Source organism: Poecile atricapillus, chromosome 2 (genome assembly GCF_030490865.1).
Source record: "Poecile atricapillus isolate bPoeAtr1 chromosome 2, bPoeAtr1.hap1, whole genome shotgun sequence".
NCBI lineage: Eukaryota > Metazoa > Chordata > Aves > Passeriformes > Paridae > Poecile > Poecile atricapillus.
The window spans coordinates 23,649,526-23,676,707 of NC_081250.1; the positions used below are offsets into that span (position 1 = coordinate 23,649,526).

Below are 27,182 nucleotides of genomic sequence, written 5' to 3' on the forward strand. Positions count from 1 at the left end.
AAAAAAACAGCCCCAACAAAACTAAACACAAACCCCAAATCAAACCCCTCTGTTCACTGCATATCACTTTTATTTTAACCTCATTGACGAGAGTGTCTGGAACTGGTAACATCAAGCCAAAGAGTATAAAATAGTTGATGAAAATACTACTGTTGTTTAGATGCACATTGCTGCAACTCAGTGGTTGTATTTTCCCAAGAAGTTGAAGACTATTTCTCTGTACAATATGGCATTATGAAATCATCTTTCTCCCAGAGATTTTAGTTATGGTTTGCAGACTAAGAATCAATGTCTTAAAAGTCCAGAAATTCTTGGCAACACAACATTTGAAACATCCATATGCAATAGAGGTAAGTTCTAAGTTAGCACCTGTGCAATGGAAAAAAGGGGTGGATCAAAAATACAAACTATATTTGACTACTTGAGATGGATGGGCATTTGTTAAAGGCTAACAGAAGGCCCAGCAATCAATATTTAAATGGAAGATGTGAAGAAGTGAGAATTTAATGTAAACTAAAATCAAAGGGTTGCTCGTGTTTTCTTGTGGGCACATTTAATTTAAAAAAGCTTTTATTTCAGTTATATAAAGCAACTAAACTAAAGTAAAACAGCTTTATGACTTAGGTCAACATTCTGTAGCCCTCAAGTACAAAAATATAAATACAAACTGTTTAAACAGTATCTTTAATGAGATTCTGGCAGTAGTTTTTTTATCTAACAAGACATGTCACATAACAGATCTGCCACTGAACTTGCTTAGAGTAAAATCAGCTTCAATATGAAGCTGTTAAGGTATCAAAACCCTGCTTTTTACATGCTAAATAACTTCAGCAAGTGTGCACTTAAACACAGCAATGAACTTAACTATAACTAAATACATACATGAAAATCTGCATGTGAAATGTAATTGATAGAACTGGTTACAACAAATGATTACCTGCATTTTGTTAATTTAAAAATGGTACAAATCATGCAAAACAATTCTAAAGGTAATGCAAAGAAAGCTACCAGTGTTTGCAAGAAGTTTTCAATTAAACCAAAATTACATTAAATGAAATATGCATATTTACTAGCAAAGGTCTATCACTATTTTGTAAAAGCAGAGGTAAAATCTTCAGGTTTTGACTGTCAGTTATACTGAAAAATGTCATTGCTCTTGCTTAATGCAGAAGCACATGCTTGGAAGCTCAAAACTGCTCATTCAGAAAAGCCTGCTGACAATAGCTCTAGCTTCCCAGGAATGCAGAGATGCATGGATTAAAAGGAGCAGAGATTTGCAAGAATCAAAGGCATCCCATTCAGGTAGCCAAAATAGTAGCATTCCCTTTCTCATAAGCATGGAGACGGTAATGGGGCAAATGATACACATTCCTACAAAGGCAGCCTTTTAAATGTTATTAATTTTCCATTAGCAGACACCAGCTTGTAGTAGTTTATGCATAATATTAACCTGCAGGATAAACTTGGGATTTAATTTGTTGTGATTTACAAATAAAGACTATTACTAATGCTTCAAAATACTATTTTTACTATCTAAAAAGTTTAACTCTCATTTTCCAATATTTTACATCTCAGCTGGCCTACCATCTCATATTGTCTCAAACATCTAACACCACTTACTGGAATTTTATAAAAGTTGTACCTCATGTATTAAGCAGCAGGCAACAACAACAGTCTTTCCTAGCACAGCTGCATCTGGCTGGCTACCGAAAGATTAGGAATATTTCTAAAACACAGGAAAACTCATGCAGTTTGGTAAAGTTTGCTGTCATTTCACAGTTTAAGTTTCCTTTAGTCATTGCACTTCTGTTGATAGTCTCAGGTTGTTTTAAAATATTATTCTGAATCTGAATTTGAACCAGCAGTCTTCTTTTTCTTCTTTTTACCATGTTTCTTGTGCTTCTTTCTCTTTTTTGTTTTATCCTAAAAAAAAAAAAAAAAGAAGTTCTTGTATAATTACAAGTATTGTAGTATTACATTCTGCTAATGCAAAATGAGAACACAGAAAGGATATCTTTTGAAAGATATTTCAAAAGCAGTTTCTACAGAAGCCTATTGAGAAATCACAAAAAGAAATATTTTACCAAGCAGTTTGCACTACTATGAGCAGTCTTCAATTTAAATTTATCTCCTCCATGGTATGGCTATTTGATACCTCTCATCACTGTCATTATTACATTTCCTAATATTTTAAATTATTTTCAGAGATATAGAAAGAGTAATATAGATTACTGAGAAAGTAATAAGGAAGTGCTTTGACCAGTAGTGACATATTTGGGAATAACTAGGATGTTTACAGATTTTAAAGTAAGCACTTAAATTCACTGTGTAAAATTAAATAGCTCAACTGCACGTGGCTAGACTATCACTTGTACCTTGTTTAAAATTAAACAATTGTGATCTCAACTCTAAATATAAATACATTCAAATTAACCCTACTGGATTCAGTCCTGAAGGTAGTATGCTGATCACTGTAATACAGAAGCTAAGAGATGCAATCCTGTCTTTTTGCAAGCAGAATTTCAACTGAAATTCTCAAATGGGTGTGGCATTACATAAATGAAACAATCTGTATTAAAGCTTTGTTTTACACATATTCCTTATACATACAAATATTTTATGAAAAAGACCATAAGCAATCACTAGAAATGTTATGGAAAATGGTTCATGAGTCTGAAAAAACAAACAAGTTCCATGGAAAAATGTGTACTAAGTATCACTAATATTCCTATGCCTGTATTTTTAGGTAACCTTCCCTTTGCCCTACCTCATGTGGACAACTGAGATGCCTGATAAGGAACACTGCTGCTGACAGGGGAGACAGATACAAACACATCTCAAGTGAGCATTTAGGATCCCAAACCCACTATACACCTAACTGAGGAACCTCAGGTACATGTGGTAAATCTGCATTCTATATAAATCACTGCTGAACCTTCCTCTCACTTTTAGCAACAGATACAAATAAAAAATATAAGAAAAGCAACAGGCTTCTGGCAGCTTTTTATTTGGTCGGGAGAAGAGTTATAATGGCATTGATGTTGTAGCAATTATGTCCCAAAGCCCTTCCCATGGCGGCAGAGGCTTTCCAAGGAATTACACACAATGCTAATAAAGGAACAGGCCTGATGTCTGTGTGGCAAACTGCTCCCCTACTTGATACCACACGGATAGGTAAAAGAGTGAAAAATTATTCTTTACAGAGTATTTATACCCTAAAACTACAGTAAGAGGGATACTTGCTGTTTTCTCTTTTTCCTCATTGCTTTTCTTCTTTTTTGCTTGCACCTAAAGAAAATTAAACCAAAAGTAGTATCCATAAGAAGTTGATTCTCAAGAAAATTAATTCAAAATTACTTGTAGGTGATAGAAGCTAAACAATCCTTAAAAATTTATTTTAAAAGGAAAAATAAAAACAACTTCTAGTGCACTGCACTCTTCAATTCATCTGTACAGTGCAGAACAGTTTTAACAATGTATTAAATCTAAGCTAGTTCATTCATTAGCTCAATGAAGCTACAAGCACTATAACATCTGAAACTGAGGATTCACACTGACCTCCTCTGTCTGATCCGATTCAGATACAGATTCTGATGATAAAGGTCCATCACGATCTGCTTTCTTCCTTTTCCTGTGGTGATTTTTACCTTCCTACACAAAATAATAATTTGTGAGTAAAGTTGGAGCTTTCACATTTTATAAAACTTCTACTTAAAATTTAAGATTGAAATATCACTTCTAAGTTGTGAAATATGTTAAAATATTATTGACATTAAACTAACTGCGTCATCATCAAAGTACCCCACCAAACTGTTAAAATCAACGTTTAGTGAAAATAATAATTTGCTGTATATTCCCTTTTCTTATTACCAAGATACAGCCATTGTCTAAAAGTGAGAGGAACAATAACAGTCTCTTATTTTAAATAACAACACATGGAGGAGTTAGCATTTGAAAATAGAACATTTCACCACTTTTAAGTAAATAGTAACTGAAGATGTCTTTATACATACAAACACTATAGCTTCAGACTCTTGTTTTGTTCATGAAAGAAAAAGCTCCCTCTGTATTCATGCTGAACCAGGACAAGCTGTCCCTGCCAGCTGTACTTCCAACACATCATATTTTATTCCTGTGCATTTAAAAGAGTTTTTTTACATTTCTGATGCTGTGTGTGATTGTTCTGATGAGCTACTTTTCTGCTCCCTGCACTTGCTTTGCTCTGGACAAGGCAATGTGCTCTCAAGACTGAAGGTACTTTCACTTGGTTTCTAAGACGAGAAACTTCCCAAAACAACTCATGACAAGTACACAGGATGCTGCCCATCTGACACATGGGGGATCTGCAGGTAGGAGAAGACCTCTAGTCCCCAAGTGCCCTTGGCTTTCAAAAGATGTGTGGAAGTAGAGCTACAAGAAGGGACCATAGCAGATACTTGGTCTTCAAAGAGAAGCCATTCAAAAGGATGAGACGGGAAATGGACACTAAAATAGAAGCAGGAGCAAGGGGGGAAAAAATCACTACATTTGCCTTATGCAATGGAGAATTTGTACATGGAAGTCAATACTATTGACCAGAGAAGACATGATAAGAAAGAAAATTAACTAGAGAGAAATACTAGGGTGGACTCTGAAAGCACTTTTAATTTATCCACAGTGTACAAATAACTAAATTGAAATCAATTAGATTGTTTACGTTTAAGATAATGGATGAGTGTACAAAATGGCGTGGGTGGTGGGAAGGAGAGAGGATTTTCATGCTTAGAGAAATGACAGAATAAGGTCATTTTTATTCAACTAATACGTTTTTCTCTGCAATTCTTCACAGCTGTCATAAGTATAGTATCTATGACTACATTCAAATAAAGAGACCCTCTACTTAAGTTTCTTAATTTATAGCAACAAGTCAATAACCTATCTAGGTATGCCACTGAAAATACCATCACACACATTTTTAGCTCAATGTGACAGCTAAAGGTAAACCCCTGAACACTAAAGATGCAGCAGATGTACTATAGCAGATTATATTCAGTTTTCATTTACCTTTGTAACAAGAACAGATCCAGTGGTTTTCACTAACAATAATTACTAAACCAGGAGCTGAATCCAACCAAACATCTAGTTCAAACTGGGTGCACTGAATACCTTCTGACTGTGTGGGTTTGGACAGATGTAAAGTAAGGCATTCAGTATTAAAAAAAGATATATCCATTATGTATGCAAAATGCAGTTCTGATCAAAGGATTTCAAGAATAAAAATACCTTCTCTTTTTCACAGTCCTCCTTTGACCTCTTCTTTTTTGTGCTATCCTAAACAGAAAGGAAAACAAATCACAACAAAATCATTTAATGAAAAATTAAGAAATCTCCAAAGCAGTCTGATCAATAGTGTTTTTATGTCTGTTGAAGGTAATTCTTCAAGATTGTCCTTTCTACTGTGCAGTTGACAAGAATTATATAAAAGCTGTAGTTTTGATGCAGCTGCTAATCTCCTGATCCAGCATCATGATAAGGTCTGTATGGAATGAGGTAAGAGCATCCTTGCTGGACAATCAGAGAGCCTTTGGGAAGGATACCAGCTATCACTGCTGTAACCATATGTAACACGTAACAGTTGGAAATATTTTTCCTTTATCCATGTCCATCTCTGCTGATCAGACTAGGTTAAACATTAATTAATTTTCCCTCATGTATCTTCATGAGTTTTCTGAAGTAAGGGTATCTCTGGATCCCTTTATATAGGAAAAGTTTTTAACCTCCCATTAGCACAAATTCATAGGTGTCTGCAAACAGTCATTCATTACAATTTATATCCCACCAAATTAGGTTTTCCAGTGAAAGCTGGTAATAAAGTCTACACAGAGAATCTTAAAAACTCATTGTATTATTAATATTTTAGCAAGAAGTACGGTAACTATACACTGTAAGACAGAAAAATGCTAATGTAACAGAACAAGCTGCCTCATGCATCTTCACTTTTTGCTCACTCAGTAAAGCCCACTTACCTACATTGCTACACTTCAGAAGAGGAAAAAGACAACTTCAATTTAATATGCATTTGAGAAAGGCTCAGCTGTCCAACAGGAAACTACTCAGTTATTTAGAAAGACAACGTTCTGGCCACTGCTATCCTGCAATACCTGCATTTTCAGATATGGTGTTCAATTGTATATTCAAAAGGCATTTTAAGTGTTAATGTAGTATCAAAATTAAACATTTGAGCAGCACAAAAGCTGCATATGTCTGGATTCAAAAAAATGACTAAAAATTGCTGGAATAAAGTGTGTTCATCTTCCAAAGATCCAAGGCTCTTGATCTTTACACATGTGGCTAGTGGAGGTAGATTCCACACTGCATGTGGAAGATACAAGTGGAGCTCAGACCCTATGAGAATACACGGCATTAAATGTGGAAGATGAAAACCCATATTAATATATGTTAAAGTCAGAAATCTTTATGGTTTTATAACACCTAACAAGAATTCTTGCCAAGAACAACACATCTGTGTATTTACCTTGCTGTCTGACTCAGATTCTGAAGTTGTGCTGGCTGAAGATTTCCGTGAGGAGCGATACTTCTTTTTTCTTCTTTTCTTCCCTTGCTTTTTATCCTACCCACAAATATTGTAGAAAAAGAAGAAAAAACACAAACTTGAATTTATTCTCACTAGAATTAAAGATTTGCATTGAATGTAAAGAAAAGGAAACATCAAATTCCTACATGTTATAATGTTCTCTTGAGGAATAAAGTACACTACAATTGAAAATTTTAGTGGAGGACCTTCATAACTCTTCTGCATTGAAAAAATGCAAACTGGTGAAAAATCCAAGCTCTCTAGATTCTGTTTATTATTTAGATGTGTGCTGTAGAACCTGATTATCTGTAACAAAGATATTTGCTAGAAAGTAAACATGGTATTTTTGCATTTTCATGATTAGATAGGGGATTCTATCAGAAGAAGCAATTCAGTGTTAAAATGGATCTAGTTTACAAGCCAGGATGTCAAAATCTGTAGTATTCATATAAAAACTTTTGACTAGATATATATGTCTAAAATTCACAACTTTATTATATATACCAAATGCATAAAAACTAAATGGTTTTATCCAAACTAGCCCCTCAAAATATTCTAAAACATACTATCAAAATCTGTGTTAAATAAACCTCATGAATAAAATACGATAGATTCCAGAAGGTTAGCTCTTACCTCATCTTCTGAATCAGATGAACTGCTGGAAGAATCAGAGCTTGATGAAGAAGAGGAAGATGAAGACAACTTGACCAAACACAACAAAAAGTGAAGCTTGTGAGATGCAGCATTTTGTCTGGCAAACACTCAAAAACCTATCCAAACACTCTCTTTAAAATGTCTTAATTTTCAAAGCATAACCACTACAATTTTACTTCTAAGAAGCTGGTCTTACATAGATTTTTCTTAAATAAAGTTCTAAACCACTTCTAACATTTTTCTTTTAATAATATCTATTTAATGCTCTTTTCCTCCCTTTAATTTTCCTCGTACCAAATGTATGCAAACCCTTTCTAAATAAAAGTTAATTTAACATCTAAAAATCAAAATTACAGCTATACTTTCTCTTTCCAAGAGAACTTAAATGACAAACAGCCACAACCCGAAAGCAAAAAAGCTCAGAAAACTGAAAATTTTGCTCACCCTATTAGATTTCTTCTTTTCCTTTTTCTTTTTCTTAAAAATAGAATAGAACAAACGTTACTTTAGCATCATTTTTTCTGGCATGCACTTAGGTTTATAAACTTTGATGATAGCTTTTAAAATGTATTCACAAAATTCTGTGTTGGCAACACAGATGATAAATCCAGTTCCAAACACAGAATGTATACAACTGAAAACAACTTACCTCCTTCTTTTTGGAAGAACTCTCATTTCCACCCAGTAATTTCTCCCTGTGTTTTTCCAGTTCTTTCCTCCAATTCTGAAAACAAAACCAAACGGAAACAGTAACAGGAGGGTCATTTCTGAACAGTTTTTTTTAAGCTCTCCTCTACCTGACATTATAATTTTAATAAAACCCACAGAAAATAAAAAATATATGATGTTATCCAAAGCTGTAATACACTTGATTTTACAGAAGTTTATTATTCAGCAAAATACAGTATTAGTTCACACTTAATGTTCAAGTTATTTGGCTTTAAGAGATTGTCATTTATCTTGAAAGTCATCAATTATGGTATTTTTGTTTTTATATCACAGTGTTCTTGCTAGAGCACTTTAGAAAACCAGGGTACTCTACCAGAAAAATGGTGATTTTTGTCTTAGTTCTAAAAATCACCTGAAACAAAACTTCGAGACAACTTCTCCTGGCCCATGTTCAACGTATGGGTATCTCTAGTGTGTATTTTGGGCCTTGTTGGTGTCAGCAGTAATTATATCAAGTTAATACAGGCATCTTCATAGAAACGCTCTTATTCTGTTAGCCCAAGTACACCAAATGAATGAATAATAATCTCCTCTCATTCTTCCTTTTCAATGCCCCACCTGGTTTCTAGATTTACCTAAAGTGTCCTCTTAATGAGCTCTGAAACATCCAGCCTGCCCCCATGAAACTCAAAGGCTGCTAGGTTCAATCTGCACTGTCAGACACATCATGTGCTCCCTTCTTTATAATTCTGATCCTCACAATGAAGCTGTATTGGTACTGAATTGGCAAAACACAGGTCATCCACATGTTGTTTGCTGAGGGGACAAAAGGACCAGCAATCAAATAACCTGTGCAACACAGGATGATACACAGACCCCACATCAGCACACTGTGAATTAGCTGAACAGAGCTGCTGAGGGACATGGCAGATTAGCCAGGATGCACTGTGTAATGTGCTTCCATGGACCAAGGCAGCATCTGTGGTTGTGTACTTTGATACACGAGGTACCCAGAGCTACCTGAGGGGTCTCTCACAACAGCCTGTGCTTCATTATTTTAAAGACTGTGCTAGTGTTATGTTTTAAACAGAAATGTCTGACAACTGTCAGTAAAATACAGGAGACAGCACCTCATTCAGAGCCTTGTGATATTTTTGGGCGTTCAGAGATTTGTTCTTAGGAGCTTTAGGAATAATTTCATGATTCCCTGCATCCTTTCCTACCCTGCTAACCTGAAAGGTTGGTAACTTCTATGCATGCCAATTTCATTTATTTCACATTAAGCAAAAATAATATCAGGAAAGAGTATGATAGAATACTAAACGAAAGTCACCAAGCTAAAACTCAGAGTGCAGAACAACTGATGCTCTCAGAACAGCACCCCATGGCCCTCCACATCCTGGTACAACTTCTTAGGCAAAAAGGTACAGCAAGAGTATTATGGGTACTATGCCCTTCCAATGACAGAGGAGGACCATAATCTGCTTCAACCAGAAATTTACATACAATGATGAAGATTACTGAATCTTATCTCAAGATACCAGGACCCAAGAAGGAATAGAAACAATTAAATTAATTGTATACCGATTTCTCTCTTCTGTACAACAGGAGTTACACATCAAACTCTCTAATACTGTGCTGATCTTCAGCAGGTGCAGAACACAAACATCAGAACAACTGCATTTATATCAGGAAACCAGCATGTGTTGTAACCAGCTTAGGGTGAGAGAAAAACAAGTGCTTTATAGTCCTATCTGAGTGAGCGCCATCCTTTGTGCCTTCTCCCATAATAATATTACATGTATATTCCTTGCCAAAGACAGCTATTTCCAGAAACACACTTTTTTTCACTGTACTTGGATTCTGTGACCTTAAACAAGTGAATATTAGCACAACTTTGGTTTATCATACCTGAAAATGCACTTTAATTTACTGATATAAGCACATGCATTTGTATAAATATATTTACATTTATGACAAGGTCAGGTTTTATTCACCAGAAATTTAAAAAATGTTTTATATAGTTTTTTCTCTGAACTGAAAGTAGCTCTTCACTGGTGAAGTTGTAAAGTCAATTTCCAGCATAAATGAAAAAAAACCAGTAACTCATTAAAAGCTCCAGTGAAATATTATGGCTACTTGATACTATAAATGATAACAGAAGTAGCATGTTAGATAAAAAGAATCATGTATTAACTAATACATGCTAATAACATTACCAACCTCATTCATCTTTTCTTCAAATTCAGCCAAAGCCCTGGATCCTTTCTTTTTTTTTTCTAGTTGCTCTTTCACTTCTTCCCTGTATGAAAAGAATGATAGATCACAATTTTACAATTAAAAATACATTCTTCAATTTCTAACTTTTCTGTGGAGTTTTTTTGAAGTTTAGCCTTGGTTGAACTTCCAAGAGAAGGAGAATGAAAGCATCTTAGATGTTACACATATGGTAACCTAACCCTAATAACTTAAGTACGGTCATTAAATCCCTCCAAAAGATCTAACGCTAACTTTGCAATTAGGTGAATTGTTCTCTAATGTCTCATGAGGGCAGGCAGAAGGATTGAACATAAAGGAAGTTGTTGATAATATCTCAAAATGATGGTTTTGTTGGGTAGGGTAAACTGGGTTCTAAGAATATACCAGCAAAATGGCCCTTTTAGAGATTAATTTGTTTACAAATTAAATACATCTACAGGGTCTAGGTATTACAATTTGAGAAAGAGAGAAAATGACATTTTCCTTTTCTGAGAAACTGTTGCCAAAAAAATATAGACAAATGTAAAATATACATTTCAAAATTATATCCTATTGTTTTTAAAAGACGATTGAATACATGTTTAAAATAGAATACCTCAGCCAGAGACAAGAAATCTTTCCAAATCTATTACAGGATATTCTGGGGAGGAAGTAGGCACCAGTGACATTTTAGTAAGAGGGAGCAAATATTTTACTTAAAAGGTCAAAAGGGTAGACAGGCAGTGCCACTTACCATGTTGGTCTTGGCCTGTTCAAGTAGTCTTGTATTGTTGGTCCTGAATTTGGGGCAGGACCTCGTGCCCTGGCCATAGCTATGGGATTCATATAAGCCTTGAATATGAAACAACAAGAAGAAATACCAAATTCATCAGTTACACTATGATATCAAAATATCTTGTTTTTTCTTCATAGAAACTTTTTATCACTCCCTGAAAAATAATTCTGACTTGTTTCTAAGAATATAAAATATTTAGCTAAACTGAGTTGATTCAGTATGGCAGAAAGACTCAGGTAAGTGCTTTCAGTTGGACTTATACTGTGGCAGAAGGAACTGATCCACAAAAAGACCATGTTCCTTACAACAATTCCCTTCCTTCAGCTATGATTTTGTAAACTAAGAACAGTATCATGATTTCTGAAATAGTCTTCCTTGGGATATAGAAAATGTAATTAAATTTCAGCTCTCACTTGCTAGGACAACTGATCCTATGCCTTTAAAATTCTATTCAAAATTGTTGACAGGAGTCACTAAATTCTGCATGAAATTTCTTGCCCCAAAACAAGCCAGCAGTGGTACTTTGCTACAATTATACATGTATCAAAATTCTGTGACTTAGGGATATTTCAAGGAGGAAAAAACCCACAAAACCCAAACATAATCCAACTGTTATGAGGTATTCCATCTTTCAAACCTATCCATCCTCTTTGTGTTATAAAAGATTAAATTAAAATGTGGAATTCATAATCCACCTCACCAGTTAATGGAAAAACACTTCCATAATTTTTATGTCAACAATATTTTGTTCATGTGAAAAGGAGGTACATATATCCCCTTATTTCATTCATTTTTATAATTATGTCACCCCAACACTTTATTTCTGCAGAACATAACATGCACTGTTCTTACTGTTGAGCTTGGAGATGAGGAGAAAGATCAAATAGCCAAAAAAAAATTACTTGCTTTGGTTGCCCAGCCTGAGACAATTTTTTAAATAGTACATTTTGTAGATCCAAAGCAAAGATTTGACCATCTGTGTAGCTCTCGCATGTCCAACACTGCTTTTTATCAGGCATTCAGAAACCACCATGCACAGTAAGTGAGCATTTGTGAAAGCTGTCAGAAGCAGCAGCTGTTGCCTCCCCTCCAGTTGCTCCCACTGCAGAACCAGTGACCATAGCAATGCTGAGTTTCTGGACCGGACTGCAAGAAGGCTGGCGGCCTTCAGCTCTTGGGGATACATTTGGTCCTGGGAGAGGCTCTTCAGGCTCTGCCTGGGATGAGGCATCTGCCTGGAAGGAAGCACTGCCCACACAAATTTGGCTCAGATTCACCAGCTGGACCACTCTGAAGCAATCCTTGAAGGAATCCTTGACTCCTTGAAGTGGAGCATTTTTTGACTCAAGTTGACTTTGCAGCTCTAAGGGGACATTTTCTGCCATTTCTTGGGGCTTTGCTTTGTTGCTTTAATTCACACAAAAAGGCTAATTAACATGGGCAAATAAACACGGAGGTGTGCCAGTTGAAACAAGTAGCAGATGGATGTATGCACTCAAGTAGTTACAACACTTAAAAAGGCATTCACATGACAAATCTAAAAATGAATAAAACTTCTGTAATTGAGTTCAGCTTCGAGTGGAAAAGGAGCTCCTTTAGGAATGCAGGACAGCACTATTTTAACACGGTTTTCACTAAAGAAAGGTAATTTCCATGTATTAAATCCACTAGAAATTTGGTTCATTCCAGTGAGCACACTGACTTTTGGTTACCATTCAAAAATTTGTATCTGAAAGCTTTTCTTACGCAATTATTTTTAAAAAAATGAAATCTCATGCTGCTCTTAAATAGAAATCAGCTACTTTCCTACCTGAGCTAACAAGTAATGAACACCTTACCACTTCCCAACAAAACTCTCTACCTGAAGAAGAGGCTACAGCTGTCAAATGCTGGTTTTCTACTTGCTCAAACTGCCCCTGGATAACTGGCTAGGAAGCTTCCTCCTTTCAGTGGATTTGTTTAACTTTACCACAGCAAGTACTTAATGACTGTGTACGGCTCTATATTCTAGGTTTATGTCTTAAGACATGTTCTTGTAATTTCAACCAGGTTTATTTATAAAGAATTACTTGACCAATAAACATTTCTGAAAAGTATTTACACTACTTTGCCAAACTGCACGTCACTAGCCAGAAGGAGCATGGAAATGCCCTCTCAATAAAGAAAGTGATTGTCTGCACATTCATTTTCTCCTTTCAACAGTTTCCTCAAGCAGGTATTAACCAAGGTATTTGCTGCATAGCTTCCTTGCTGATGAGAAGTGTAAGACACCTGCTGTCAGGCAGGTTTCTCTGGGCAAGCAGTACTATTACTGCCTTGCAAATGTCCTGTAGATGTGCAAAAAGCATGTTAATTTTCCATCTCCAAAAAGTAAAAAACTATGCTGTATGAAGGGACATGGCAGAGAGTAACAGGAGAAATCTCTACGATCATACCTGAGGAGCAAAGGGTCCTATATTATAACTTGTCTGTAGGATGCACTATGCCATGATGGCATAATTAACCTTATATAGGAAGATAAAGTTTTGCTGACATTGGTAGGTTTATCCCAGCTGTCCCATTAAAAAAAATAAAGAGTAAATAAATACAGACCTGAAAACCTTACAGGACATTTGAATCACAGATCCAGTCTTGAAGCCTAATACATTGTCAACTCTTTCTTAGTAGACTGCATTTTTTGATAGGTCAGCAAAGCAATCAGAAGGACTTTGCCACCGATCTATACAATATCTGAGTCCTTCATGTCTACTACCATACTAAGACACCAAGGTTTGCAAAGATGTGAACAGATCCAAGTACAAACTCATGGCATATACAAGAAACGGAGAAAGGGAAAAAAGTATTATGATTTGTGTTTAGTCATAAAACTTAGCAGCAAACTTACACTGTTTAAGTGATTACGAATAGAAGGTAAAAGGCCAACTGGTACAAAAACATTTAAAGAAAAATAGGAGGAAGGATGAACGTGTTTCAGTTATGTATGAACTCAGGCTCTGCAGTCAGGTCTGTAGAAGCGCATTTTTTGCCTTCTGAGCGCTGGCTCCCGAGGCAGCAGAGTGCGGTGTAAAGCTCAATTTCAGATCTCGGATACAGATGAACACCAAGTTTAAGGAAATGCGGCTTAGCTGGGATCAGAGATACTTCAGCGACTGCTGCAACTCCCATTGGGAACATTTTATTTTTGTACGGACCAGGCCAGCATCTTAATCTCCTTCCCTCGACAGATCACAAAGCAGCCGTCAGTCACGATGCTGCCGGATTTGACAAGGCAATCAGAGGTTCTGCCAGGGAGCCTCGAGCACGTGCCGAGGGAGCGACAACCCACCCACACGGGACTCCGGCAGATCCCGGGGCGCCTCGGCCCGGGCGGGGCAAAGCGCAGGGCACGGCCCGCCTTTGTCGCCCGCCGGCGGGGCCCCAAGCGCGGCCGGACCCCAGTCCCGGCGCCGCGTACCCAGCCGGCCCTCGGCAGCCTCCGGCCCGCCTCGGGCAGCCCCGCCGGCACCGGGCCGCTCTTGTCCCTCCGGCGGCCCCTTCTGCCCCTCCCGGCGGTCGGGCCGCGGCGGCGGCCGGACGGGCCCGCCCGGGCCGAGGCAGCGCCCGGCTCCCCACGGCCTCTGCGCCGGGGCCCGCCCGGAGGTGTCGCGGCTGCGGCGGAGCCCAGCCGGGCTGCTCGCGTTACTCACCACACGGTTATCCCGCTTCCCCATGGCGCCGCCGTGACCCCGCGCCGCCGCCCGCCGCCGCCTCGGCCCAGCCCAGGGCCCTTCCCCGCGCCCGGGAAGCCGCGGCCCCTCTCGGCCCCGAGCGGCCGCGGAGCTGCGGGAGCGGCGGGAGCGGTGATGGCGGCGGCCACACAGCGCCGCCTGCTGGGGCCGAGCGCCTCCGCGCCGGGCCGGCCCCTCGCTGCCAGCGCCCGCCCCGCTCCGCCCAGAGCCGCCCCGCGGGGGCCGGGGGGCCGCGGCTGCAGCGCGGGGAGTGGGCGGGAGCAAGGGGAGGGCAGGGGAGTTTTACTGCAGGGCGGTGGTAGCTGTGGGGAGACAGAATCACAAAATGGGACGGGTTGGACGGGTCACAGTGGGTCGTCTGGTCCAAACTCCCTCATTAAGCAAGGTCGTCTTAGAGCACGTCAGATGATTCTGTCCAGATGGTTCTTGAATATCTCCAGTGAGGGAGACTCCACAGGCTCTATGGACAGGTGCGTGGTCACCTGCCCAGTAAAGAAGTTCTTCCTCATATTCAAGAGAAACTTCCTGTGCATCAGTTTCTGCCCGTTGCCTCGTGTCCCATTGCTTGGCACCACTGAGAAGAGGCTGGATTCATAGTCTTGGCACCCCGGTTTCAGATATTTATACACATTAATGAGTTCCCCTCTCAGTCTTTTCTTGAGGCTGAACAGATCCGGGAACCTCAGCCTTTTCTCCCACGGGAGATGCCCTTGTCCCTTCACCATCCCTGTAGCCCTCAGTTGGACCCGCTCCAGGAGCTCCATCCTACTGAGGAGCTGCCGGCCGGGCGAGCGCCGGGACAGCCTTTGGAGGGGGAGCCCTGAAATGTAAATGTGCATTTGTATCCTGCGGCTCTCGTCTGGAATCTGCCTCCCAGGAGAGGGCAGGATTTCCTGGTGAGAGGTTTGTCTCCTCTTGATCCTTCTAGTGGTCAGTTACAGAGGGAACCGCAGTGTTCACTTTTCCTTTTGCCTTCGGTAGATGCATAGACTAAGGTATTATGAAACAGCAGCCTGAAACATAGAATTGGGTCCTATTTCAGCGGGAGGAGGGAGATAAGAAAAAGAGAGGGTAAAAAAAAAAAGTGTGTACTCATACCTCGTTAGCCATCTGCACTGCAAAATAAAGCATTGTAATATCGGCAGGGTTAATATTACATCCAAGACAAGCCCGGGAGTTACTGGGATCTATTAATGCAGAATTTCAAAATGTCCTTTCCCCAAAGCATTACCATTAAAAATTACTGCATGTTAGTCACAGCTTTGTAAAAATGGAGAAAAGTAATCACATGTTAATATGTTAATCATACCAAGCACAAATGAGTTTTGTTACTGAAATAGCTTTGCTGCCTTCATACTTGGGAAGAGCTAGAAAAATTGGTGAGCCCACAGGAATTTGTGATACCAAATTGCTTAGTAAAACCAAGAGCAGCCTGTGAGGAACTAGAAGGAAACTAAGAAAGTGACTATACTGTATTTGCAAGTAAAATTTGTTCACTTGCAAATTAAATTTAGTGTTCAAAATTACATGACAGTGCATAAGGGAAATTTTATTCTTCAGAAAACAGCTGGTGTGTTCTAAAACAAGGCTGGCTACTTTGGAAACACACCAGGCAGAAATTCTCCCTGAGCTGCCTGCAACGCTGGAAAAGTGCATTGAAAACTAAAGAAATAAACTGCATTAAAATACATACAAAATGAGATTAGGAGTATTCCTAAATCTATTATAATATCCATTTTGTGAAGCGTGGTGAAGTCCTTGCCCCAAATGCATGTTCAGATTTGGGCCATTCGGGAGTTAGCCCCGAGCAATCCAGCCTCAGTGGCTGCCCCACGGCACTGCACGCGTGTAGGCTGTCCCCAGCCCTGGGGGGCTCAGGGTTTGTCCCCAGGTTTGGAGCAGAGCTGTTTGTGTGTCCCCGTGCTGGCACAGCCGTCAGGCTGCAGGGCTCCAGGGGCTTCGGCTCAGCTGCAGCAGCAGAGATTGTAATGCCTAGGCTGCATCAAGTCTGCCAGGACAGAATGACTCTTCAGAAATGTTTTAACCAAAGTTGAGCTAAGAGGGTTTATTCATCCCACACTTTGTGCTGTGCAGCTTTGAGCCTGGTGCCTGAAAATAAAAAGACTTGCCATGGCACCAAGGCAGGGGTGCAGGGTCTCTCCCTATGCAAGCACTGGGGAGGAGGGAGTCCTCGGCTAGGCACTCCACAGTATTTTAATTAGACCCCACTTAGCTTTTTTTCCCTGGGCTGTGAAGGTTTGAAAGTCCAGCCAGACAAATCAGATTTCTAAAAATGGATGAAAAAACTTAGGGAAAGGACTTGTGTGTGCTAGGAGACTAAAAGGTGACCTTGTTTATCAAAGAGAAGGGAGGCAGAAGAGCAAAACACTGATGAGTTCAAAATGAGAACTCATACAGATACTGTAAAAATCTTACTTTCTGTTTTTCAGTAAATGGCAGGCAAATGATAGACAAAGACAATGCATTTAAAATAATTTTTAAATGAGCGTTTGTTTCTATGGTGCTAACAGATGTGACACCTAGTGTCATTAAATAATTTTGAGGCCAAGAGTAGAAGAACTTTTATGTTGGTAATGGGAAGAGTAACATTTCTGCTTTTTCCTACCTTAGTAAACTTTCCTTCCTTAGTATTTTGCTTGGTGGATTTTTCTCTTTTTTTTTTACTATAATTTTCCATAATTGGGTCTAATGAACTCACCTTCTCACAGATGAGGGCTAGGAAGAAAATTCCCACATGAAGAATTTGTTCCATAACTGTCAAGAGACTGCTGGACTTGTGTGGTGTCTTACTCTGAGCACTATCAGAAATAAAGCACCAGACATTATCCAGATCCCTATGGTAGTTTTTAGGTAATGTTGAGTATTTCCATTATTCCCTTTTTTTCACAATTAGCTATGGCTAATATGGGTATTTGTGACTCTGGCCTCACTGCAGCTCACTTTGTGTCTGTCCCTGGCTGGACTGCTGCTCATAATCTTATAATGTGCCTAAAGACTAATTTAGAATGTCACATAATGTAAAGGTAGCTTTTTATTTGTCTGTGTTGCACCTACCTGCAGTTTATGTAGCTAATGCTTGTAAAAGACTTTCTTGGCTCCTTCAGGTTTCCAAGGGCAGCACAAAGTTTTGATTCTAAGTTAAAAATCCTTCAAGGCTTTAGTGTCTGTCAGCTTTGCAGTCATTTCTGTCCCTGTTGTCAGCTTTCATCCAGAAACCGACATGTCTTTGAATGCTTGAGCTGATAGTTTTTAGATTCCTGAATCTGGTGGTTTGTTGAAGCACACATTAGTAGAAGGTACTTATATCCTGCTCTAAAGAGAGCTTAATGAACTTTACAATCAGCTGAAGCTGTATTTGAGGTGTTTTGATTAGATTTTTTTTTTGAGGATTTTTTGTTTGAAGTAAAACCAGAAAAAATGCAGCTTGTTTTGGAGCCTGATACATCATTTTGTGTTTGACTCAAAACACACACTTTTATAGTTCCTATATACCCACAAATGTTACTAGTCATATTTATAGCTGTGTTGATTTGGCACAGCCTGGTTTTTGGTAGTGGGGGAGGGCCACTGGCTTCTTTGAGAAGCTGCTAGAAGCTTCCACCATGTCTGACAGAGCCAATCTCTGATGGCTCTGAAGATGGATATACTGCTGGCCCAGTTGGAGAGGTTAGTAATGCCTCTGTGATGATGTATTTAAGAAGAAAATCAAAACAGGACTGGGCAGTTTTTTCCCAGGGGTGGGTGGTGAAGTCTGCTGCTGGGGCCATCTTGGCATGGTCCACAGCTAGCCTTGCCTGCCTGGCCACCCCTAGCCAACTGTGCCGCAGACAGAAGGGCACGGCAGCAGTGGCTTCTCCCTCCCAGTACCTCACACAAAGGGAGGTGTTAAATGGCACCAGAGCCGTGGTGGCTGCCACTGCCTGCTCAGTGGTGGCGGTGCTGCATTGCCGGCAGCAAAGACACGGTGAGTGACTCTGCAGTGCGGAAACCAGGCGAGGTTGACCTCTCGGCACTGTGGGATCCTGCAGGAATCTTTAAACTGGTGGAGCTTGTTGGCAATGATCCTACAGGCAGCAGATTTTCTTCTGGTCAGAGTAGATGAGGAAGTGAGGACATGTGAGGGAAAACAACATGGTGGCACCAAGGCTGGGGAGAAAAGAAGGGGAGGAGGTGCTCCAAGCACTGGAGCTGAGGTTCCTCTGCAGGCTGTGGTGAGGACCATGGTGAAGCAGGCTGTCCCCCTGCATCCCATAAGGTCCACAGGGGATGCAGAAATTCCACTCGCAGCCCATGAGAAAACTGGAGAGGGAGATGCCAGAGAAACACTGAAGAGGATGGATGCCAGAGAAACTTGTGATCCAGTGGGAAGCTCAAACGGAGAGAGTGGGCCCTTCCTTCCAAACTAGAACAGCCGATCCTTAGAGGACTGCACCCCATGGACAAGTGGCCCATGCCACAACAGTTTGGAAAAGACTGTTTTTCTATGGGAGGGACTCATGTTCCCACAGCTCAGGCAAGACTGCTGCTTGTGAGATTGGAGCCATGGTGGAGAAGTTCACAGAGAACCATCTCCTTCAGGAGGGACCCCACAGCATAGCAGAGGAAGACTCCTCTCCCTAAGCAAACAGAAAAAGATCTCCAGTGACAAAGTGACCAAAACCCCCAGACCCTGTCTCCCTGCACTGTCAGTGGGAAGGAGAGTGGGGTGGGGGAGAAAAAAGGTGTTTTAAAGGCTTCTTTTACTTCTCATTATCCTCCTCTGACTCCATTAATATTAAGTTTACCTTATACCTTTAAATTTGAATCTGTTTTGCCTTGGAGTGTTTTCTCCCAGTCTTTAACTTTTAAACCCTTTGTCAACTCTTTTCCCTCTCCTCTGCTCAGCTGTAGCAGAAGGGGGTAAGCGAATGGCTTTTGTGGGTGCCTGGTGTTTGGCCAAACCATGACAATAACTAATCAACAGTCAATCATTAAAGTGTGCTCATCTCCTTAAAAGATGGAAACAGCAGAATCTTAAGGAAGACAAAAATACCATGCACATTTAGTACAGCAGTTGGAACAAGTGTTCGGGAAAAATAGTGCATTTCATGGACAATTGAGAACCATTACAGCTGAATTAAAGCACAGTTTGCCTACACCAAAACAAAGATTTCAGTAAAAACAGACCAGTGCTGAATCATACAGCATCCCCAGAAATTGCAGCAGTGTTTTGCCTTTGAAAGAGTGTAAACTCTTAGATTATAATTTATTTTAAATGGAATTCATTGTAGGTAAACAAAATATCTAGGAATGAGTAATTGGGATAAATGAGGGTAGATTTTAATAAAATTGGTATATAGGAAGGTGCTGGAAAGGGTGTGCATGTGCATATGTTTCTGTGTCTGGTTGTGTGTGTTTGCTGATTTTCTAGAATACTCAGGGTGTTGAGAAACACACTTGGAAACATAAAAACTGGAAACCAATGTTGCTAATTTTCTGTATTTATTATACAATACTTACTGCATTTGTATTCATTTTACATTTTTAGATAAAAGAAAAATATAGCTAGAAGGGTGAAGCAGTTTTAAATACAAAACTAATTTTCTGCCTTTTTACTTTTCAATAATTTGGGAACTAAAGAGAACTAGACACTGTGAAAATTTTTATTATATTGATTTTCATACTGAACCCTCAGCACCCAACAATAAATACACAACTTTGCTTTTCTTGCACTGCCAGCAGCAAAACGTTCAGTTCCAAAGGACTGTAATTCTGATATAATACATTATTGATAACTTTCTGTGTGCCTTAATTTAATTCTGCTGTATTGACACATTAGTTTTGCAGTCAACCATCTTTACAAACTTGTAAAAGCTAAAGAATATGTTAATACGGTAAGGTGCATGCTCCGATGAACTTCAATGCAGTCAACGTAAAGTAGCCCCAGCTGAGGGTGTTCTTAAAGCAGAAAGCCCCATAGGGTGAAATTTGGGACACAGAGCAGGCATGCAGTTAGATCAAAGGGCTTTGTTTGAAAGCTTGCAAAGGGAGCTCTAGAGTTTCCAAAGTGTCTGTGTTACTTCCCAGCCATTCTGTACAGCAGAAACTTACTTTTTCCCAATGTGTATATGGTAATCAGCAGCTGTGTAAGAAGATGAGAGAGTCTGCAAGATTTCCTGTACAGCAATGGTGCAAGATTTCTATATACCACAGTTCACGTGCTGTAGCCCTTGATGTCATATTGATGACTAAAAGGTAAACCAGTATATTTGAGTAACAATTCAAGAAATCGCTGTTACATTTTTCTGTACCTCTGCAGGTGATACTGTATTTCACACACAGGTGATTTTAATGCTGAATGCAAAGAATGTAAAGAACACTGACTAGTAACTATTAAGCACACAGAATAAAAAACAAAATGATGCACCTTTAAAAGAAACAGTAACACACGCACCTTTTCATGTTTGTACCCTGATTAAAAGAACATCATGAATTTCAAGTATGAAATGATACAGTGAAATCATGTCCTGTGAATAGGTATCAATGGTAGTTTAGGTAGTACAGTTTGCACTGTAGGTAACTTTCCATCTTGCAAAACAGAATCCTACTGCATATGTAGGTAAAGTGACTTGAAATGCTAAAACCTGACATGCCAACTGTTGCACTGGTATAGACTGACCTACAACGCTGTAGAAGTCAACAGGACTATGCTGATTATCATCAGCTGAATATATGCCCTAAGGTGAATGAAGAAATGTATTCCAAACTGCTTTGCATGCTTTCCTTGAATTATCAAATCCGAGACAACTCCAGAGCAAATGATATTTTATGACACAAAAAAGGTGAAAAAAGAGAGAAAAAAATAATCCAAACAGCATAGAGGCTGTTTCAGTTTTCTTTTTCTGATTTTTTTTTTTTTTTTTTTTTTAATTATATTGAGAAATGAAGGTACAGAGAGAGATTTGGATTTGCTAATGGATGTTGGTCTGGTGTAATATCAATTAATAAAGTTAGTGTTAAATAAATTAAACACTACTCTGGATGTGTCTCAGAAGCTGTCGTCACTGTTCATAGTATTCTGTAAACCTGAAACCACGAGTTTAATAATGCCTTTTGAGAACATAACCTATCTTGAAGATTCTAAACCCAGTATCTCTTGAGAGTTACAAACAGGCTTAACTTTATATGACTTCTGTTAACTTCAGTGGGATTTGTCACGTGTAAGGTAGGCACACATGGAGCAGTAAGAACTGAATCTTATTTCTGATACATTTCTGTACCAGCATCCTGGTTTTCTCCACATATCCCAATGCCACTAAGAAGTAAAATTCTGACCTTTTGTATAAAAAAGCAATGAATAGAATTTTTTAGAGAAATAATGTAACTAGAGTTAAGATTTTTCTCACACATTACAATTTTTATAGTATTCTTGCAGATTTACTACGCTTAAGTATCTTTATATAGACCTGAGCTGCCTGACACTGAAATTTTGGAGACTTACAAGGCCAAATTCTTGGTTTAATTTAACTGTAGTCAGTGGAATCACAACAAGAGTAAATCATACTAAATGATTTAAAATACTTTGAAACTCCAACCCTATTTTATGCAATTGTCCATACACAAAAAAAAAAAACCCAAAACAAACCACCACCTAAATTTGCTGCCTTTATGCTTTTATTTAGGTGGCAATCTTACTTCAATCCCAGATGGGCAACTTTATCAATGCAGAAAACTTTCTTCAGTTACAAGATGCTGCACAAACTTAAGCTTCCCTGGCTTAAGCACCTGGAATCAACAGATACCTGCTGGGCCTTCTACAAACAAACAAACTAAAGCCAAAGGCAGCCTATGTAATGTTTTCTAATTTTAGTTCTTCAGACAACATCCCCCCACTATGTGTAAAATTAGCTCTACAATAGCATTTCAAAGTAATCTGGTTATTCCTTTACAAATTAAAACAAACAAAAATGCTCTAAAGCATAAAAAATACTAAATCTGAACACATATACTACTCTAGTTGCAAAACTCAATGCACAGTATGACGCTTATGATTTTTTCAGACTGATCTATCTTACAGTATGATGCTTATAATTTTTTCAGACTGACCTAGCTTCCTGCCTCTCTAAGAAGCTAGCATCATTTCAACAACCAAAGTGTGTACTAAATGCAAATAAACAATAAAGCAGCAAGACTCAACACATTTTTTTTGCAACTACCCTTTCACAGGACTAATGTGTTTTCATATAAAATAATATACTAAATCATAATAGCAATAATTTATATTAATGTCAAATAACTTGAAGATAAATGTGTCAACATTTTCAATAAACACAGACTCCATTTACTGGTGTCTTGGTGCTGTTATTAACCATGTGTCCTCACAATTACAGTCAGTTACTGAAGGAAAGCCTTTTTCTGCAAACACTCTGTGAGCAGCTGCACTCACACGAGTAAGCCCTCTCTGCTCTGTGGGACTGCTCAGCACTCGTGTCTTTGCAGACATAGACCTTCAGACTGAAGAGTATCAAGCAAGTGAGGAAGTACAAATACACACTGTAACACAGAAAGTAGAAGACAGACATATGGATGAAAGCACCCTGTGATGCCTTTGGGAGTTTATAATATAAACATAATTTCCAAAGTATACAGTTCCAACTTGTAACAAAGCATTTTGAAGGTATAATTTTTCTTTAACTAGAGCATTCAAAGACGTTATACTTTTAAAGCTGCTCAAAGTAATGCAGCAAAATATTATATTATCAATAAAATTCATATGATATTCAAGGGCAGATTCATTTAAATGAATTTGAATTAAATGATTAATCTGAATGCTTGTAAAGAATTTACAAGGAAATTAAAAACTGCAAGGAACTAATTAATGTTCATCTGTGGGCTTGGTTTCAGTGCCAAAATGATACAGCATTGTGCAGAAAACAGATTCCACTGGAAAAATAAATGGCACCTTTATCTTTTCCTTATCTTCAGTGTTTTAAAATGTGTTTCTTGCCCTAGCAGAAGGGACTACCTTGCCAATGAATGGTGCCTGGCTAAAAGTCCTTGAGACTCTTTCAGTCTGTGTGGCAACTGGAACTGGCTCTCATTTCTTACTGAAAAGCACCATCATAATGTAAACTTTGTTTGCTCACATTGCTGTGACTCCAAATGGGTTGTAAGAAAGGAGTTCAATCTCTTGGCAAAGAGATTTTGAACATTGTGGAGAGTAACAGGTTTATAACAGTGCTTAATGGAAGGCAGATGCTGTGGATGTTGAATTCTGTTTGTTGGAACTAAGGAGAGACAACCTCACTCTCATGACCAGTGACAGGACTTGAAGCTGAGTCAGGGAGGGTTTATGTTGGATATCAGAAAAAGGTTCTTCACCCACAGGGTGACTGGGCACTGGAACAGGCTCCCCAGGGAAGTGGTCACAGCACCAAGCCTGGTTCAGGCAGAGTTCAAGTGGTGTTTGGACAACACTCTTAGGCACATGGTGTGATTCTTGGAGTGGGACTCAGTGATCCTGATAAGTCCTTTCCAACTCAGCATATTCTATGATTCCCTTAATATTGACCACCACAAAGTGATCAAAATTTTCAGACAGTGCTGGCCTTCTCTCTTTCTGAGATGATAAACTATACAGTAATGCTCTTCAACTTACTACAAACAACAGAAAGGAAAATGGCAGTGGGGAAGTGAAATAAATCAAACCAGAACAGAACAAAGCTGGAACACCACAAAGTTGCTAGTCACCTAAAGAGAAAAAGCCTCTGATCTCATGATGCTGAAGTTACCTGTCACGCTCTGATAGGTAACTTCAGTTCAAAATGTGCATGGCAACCAACACTTTCACACAAGCACATCCCCCCTGAGCTTACATAAGCCACCTTCTACAGCCTCACATCCACAAACTTCTTGCCAGCATCCAATTTCTGATGCACATTTTCCTGTAGGTGCAACTCATGGTTACAGCCACCTTTCTTAAAAGGGACTCCAAGATAAAAGTCCCTGCAAAAAATCATGGTGGGTTTTGGCTTTGCTAGAAAAACACTTATTTAACTAGCATGCTGCAGACTCAGGCTACATTTAAAACCCAGTTTGGTGGATTCTTTTCTACCACAGATGAAGGATGATACATATAATCCACCTGGAATACAACATTTTGTCCTTTCCCACAGAATGTCCAGAATTCAGTATCATCCCCTTTGTGCAGTGGGAGAGTTTTCTTAGGGGAGTTCTTATATCACAGCTGTTCAAAATGCAAAAACTAAAAGTCAGCTCTCACAGAAACAGTAAATGTCCCCTTTAGATGCAGGGAAGACTTTTCCTCAGGAGAATATTTTGGCATTTAAGGTCTGTTTGTGCCTAGTACTTGCTCTGTACTTTACACTGTCTTAGCCAAAAGGGAAGGAATGAGCTCCATTACGTACATGAACACAAGCTATCTTGAGAGCTGGGGACTGTTTCACAGTTGCTTCACCCTGTGCTGGGAGGAATCCCCTTCCTGGGAATAGGGATCTTGGGGAAGGCGAGGGGAAGCGGGGTAAGCAGTAGGAGGCTGGCATTGCTAGTCTTGTATCCATCAAAAGCTTCTGTGTAACAGGGGCATCAGTGTGTATTCTTGTAAAAATGTGCATCACAGACAGTTGTTCAGGGATCTTCTGTGCTTAGTAGATGATGATCTTCTGAATCCAAAGTTGTTTTGGCTGATCAACTGAACATTATGTTCAATCTAGTCTGCTCTAGCTCATTGCTTGGCTTGAACCAAAAAGTGTGAAAGTAGCACACATTTAGCCATATTCTACTGTACTACTTCCCTGTTCCTAATGAGAATCAAGGGAAACCTAGAGTACAAATTGCTGGCTGGCCAAGACTGAAAGCTGCAGAGTAAGGCAGTAATTTAGCTCACAGCTACTTCAGTGGTAGTGGAAGCACCAGCAGGGTCAGATACAAATGAAAGGTAATTGTCATTGCAGTGAGAGGAAGCAGGAAAGCTGGAAAACTGCTGAGGAATAGACTCGTCAGGGCTTCCTTCACAGTATCACAGAAGGATGATCTGGAATGAGGAAAGGACTGCTTGAGTGGCTGAGTGATCTACCATTATATGTATTTAACAAGAGCCAGAGAACTACTGCAGAGAATTAGAGATTTCCCGTCCCTGGAAGTCTGAAGTTTGTCTCTGTGCCAAGCCTAGTTGCTCATGCTTAATGGAAGGACTAAAATTAGCCGCTCTGTGCCAACACTTACCCTGCCACCCTTGCACATAGACTGAACACAACAAAATGCCATGCAGGCATCCTATTCTGCATTTTTTTGAGCTGGCATAATAATAGTTAATAGTAGGCTCTCGTTGGCAGAGCAGCTCAGAAAGCTCATTCCTACTCTACAACCTATGAAAAGTCTTTTCTTTTCCCGTGGCAGATGATTTTGCATTATTATTTACACTGGGTGTCGGACAGACTTGCTAAACTCTCAGACTTGCTCCTGTAAGATGGTGAATCACCTGGACTGAGCCAGCAAAACTTGCATATGGATAACCTTATCAAAATCCAAGTATGCAAAACCATGCCATTTTGGATGACCAAAGGATTTTCAATTTGCAGCAGGAGTTCTTCTAATGCACAACACTGCACACTAATAGGCACTGCCAGTGGCTCTCCTGCAGCAGAGCTTTACATTCTCCAATGTCTGCAGCTGAACTACAGGCAATGTCTCTGTGGACAGCTTAGTCTGCTGTCAAGCTCTCTCATAAGACTTTTTTTTATATTTACCCAGAAAAAGCCCTAGCTTGTGCATAATTTAAAAAATAGAGCTGTTGCTATGTTGAAGAAGCGCACTGGAACTCACGACTCGAGTTGGCATAAGTATCTGGAACTAAAATCCTGTTCATGAGTCTAGCTTTATCATCTTGTATGACAGGAGAAAACAAAACAACTGGAAAGAAGTCTTCCCCCTATGTTTATATGTAACTTTTCCACGAAGTCAAACTCACTTGCCAACTCTCCTACTCTCTGCCTGTTTTTTCTCTTTCCATCACATCACGATTTTCCTCCTTCATCTAGCTACTCAAAATTAATCCTAACATTAAAGAACTGGGGTTTTACTTTTTTTAAAAAAGGCTGAGAACTAGCATAACATGATGTACGTGTGAAACATGGAATAAAATGTAGGGCTCCATATCATTGAACACTGATTTCAAACCCTTTAGGTGTAATTGTACAATGGAATCTGTCAGTCTGTGAAAATTCATTTTCCATTCAGTGGCAGACACTGTCCTCTGTCTGGATTTAACATGAGCACGTCAATGTGAGCAACTATCCATGTAAACACTAGAAAATGTGGGGTTTTTTTCAGGCACGTGGATGGGTTTTAGATGCAGAAAGCTAGTAGTGTGAACGTGAATTTGGCTTGCTCAAAAATGGACAGTTAGCTTGAGAGCTTTACAGCATATCCTTGTAGACACTGAAGTAAATCTTAACATGATGTGTTTACCCATCTCCTTTCAAACAGTACAGGTTGCTTTAGT

The 27,182-nt window shown here is 39.3% G+C and overlaps 1 protein-coding gene across 3 annotated transcripts; it reads right to left on the reverse strand.

Annotated features, from left to right (window-relative positions):
• Positions 1–50: 50 nt before the first annotated feature.
• On the reverse strand, positions 51–14,799 carry FAM133B (family with sequence similarity 133 member B). 3 transcript variants are annotated; one of them, XM_058833134.1, is made up of 11 exons: positions 14,618–14,799; positions 10,890–10,987; positions 10,121–10,199; positions 7,878–7,952; positions 7,673–7,705; positions 7,208–7,276; positions 6,515–6,610; positions 5,263–5,310; positions 3,559–3,651; positions 3,244–3,288; positions 51–1,923 (listed from the first exon to the last, which is right to left on the reverse strand). In XM_058833134.1, the coding sequence occupies exons 1-11, from the start codon at positions 14,639–14,641 to the stop codon at positions 1,837–1,839; spliced, it is 747 nt and encodes a 248-aa protein (XP_058689117.1). In that variant the 5' UTR covers positions 14,642–14,799; the 3' UTR covers positions 51–1,836. The 3 variants fall into 3 exon arrangements, with proteins under 3 accessions (XP_058689117.1, XP_058689118.1, XP_058689116.1); XM_058833135.1 differs by lacking the exon at positions 3,244–3,288 and having other exon boundaries at positions 1,696–1,923; XM_058833133.1 differs by lacking the exon at positions 51–1,923 and having other exon boundaries at positions 1,989–3,288.
• Positions 14,800–27,182: the final 12,383 nt, after the last annotated feature.

Coding starts and splice junctions, on each gene's coding strand:
- FAM133B (XM_058833133.1), bottom strand. CDS start 14,641: ATGGGGAAGCGGGATAACCGTGTG. Junction 7,953..10,120: donor TTGAAGAAAAGATGAATGAG/GTTGGTAATGTT, acceptor TTTTGTTTTCAG/AATTGGAGGAAAGAACTGGA. Junction 5,311..6,514: donor AATCTGAGTCAGACAGCAAG/GTAAATACACAG, acceptor CTTTCTGTTTAG/GATAGCACAAAAAAGAAGAG.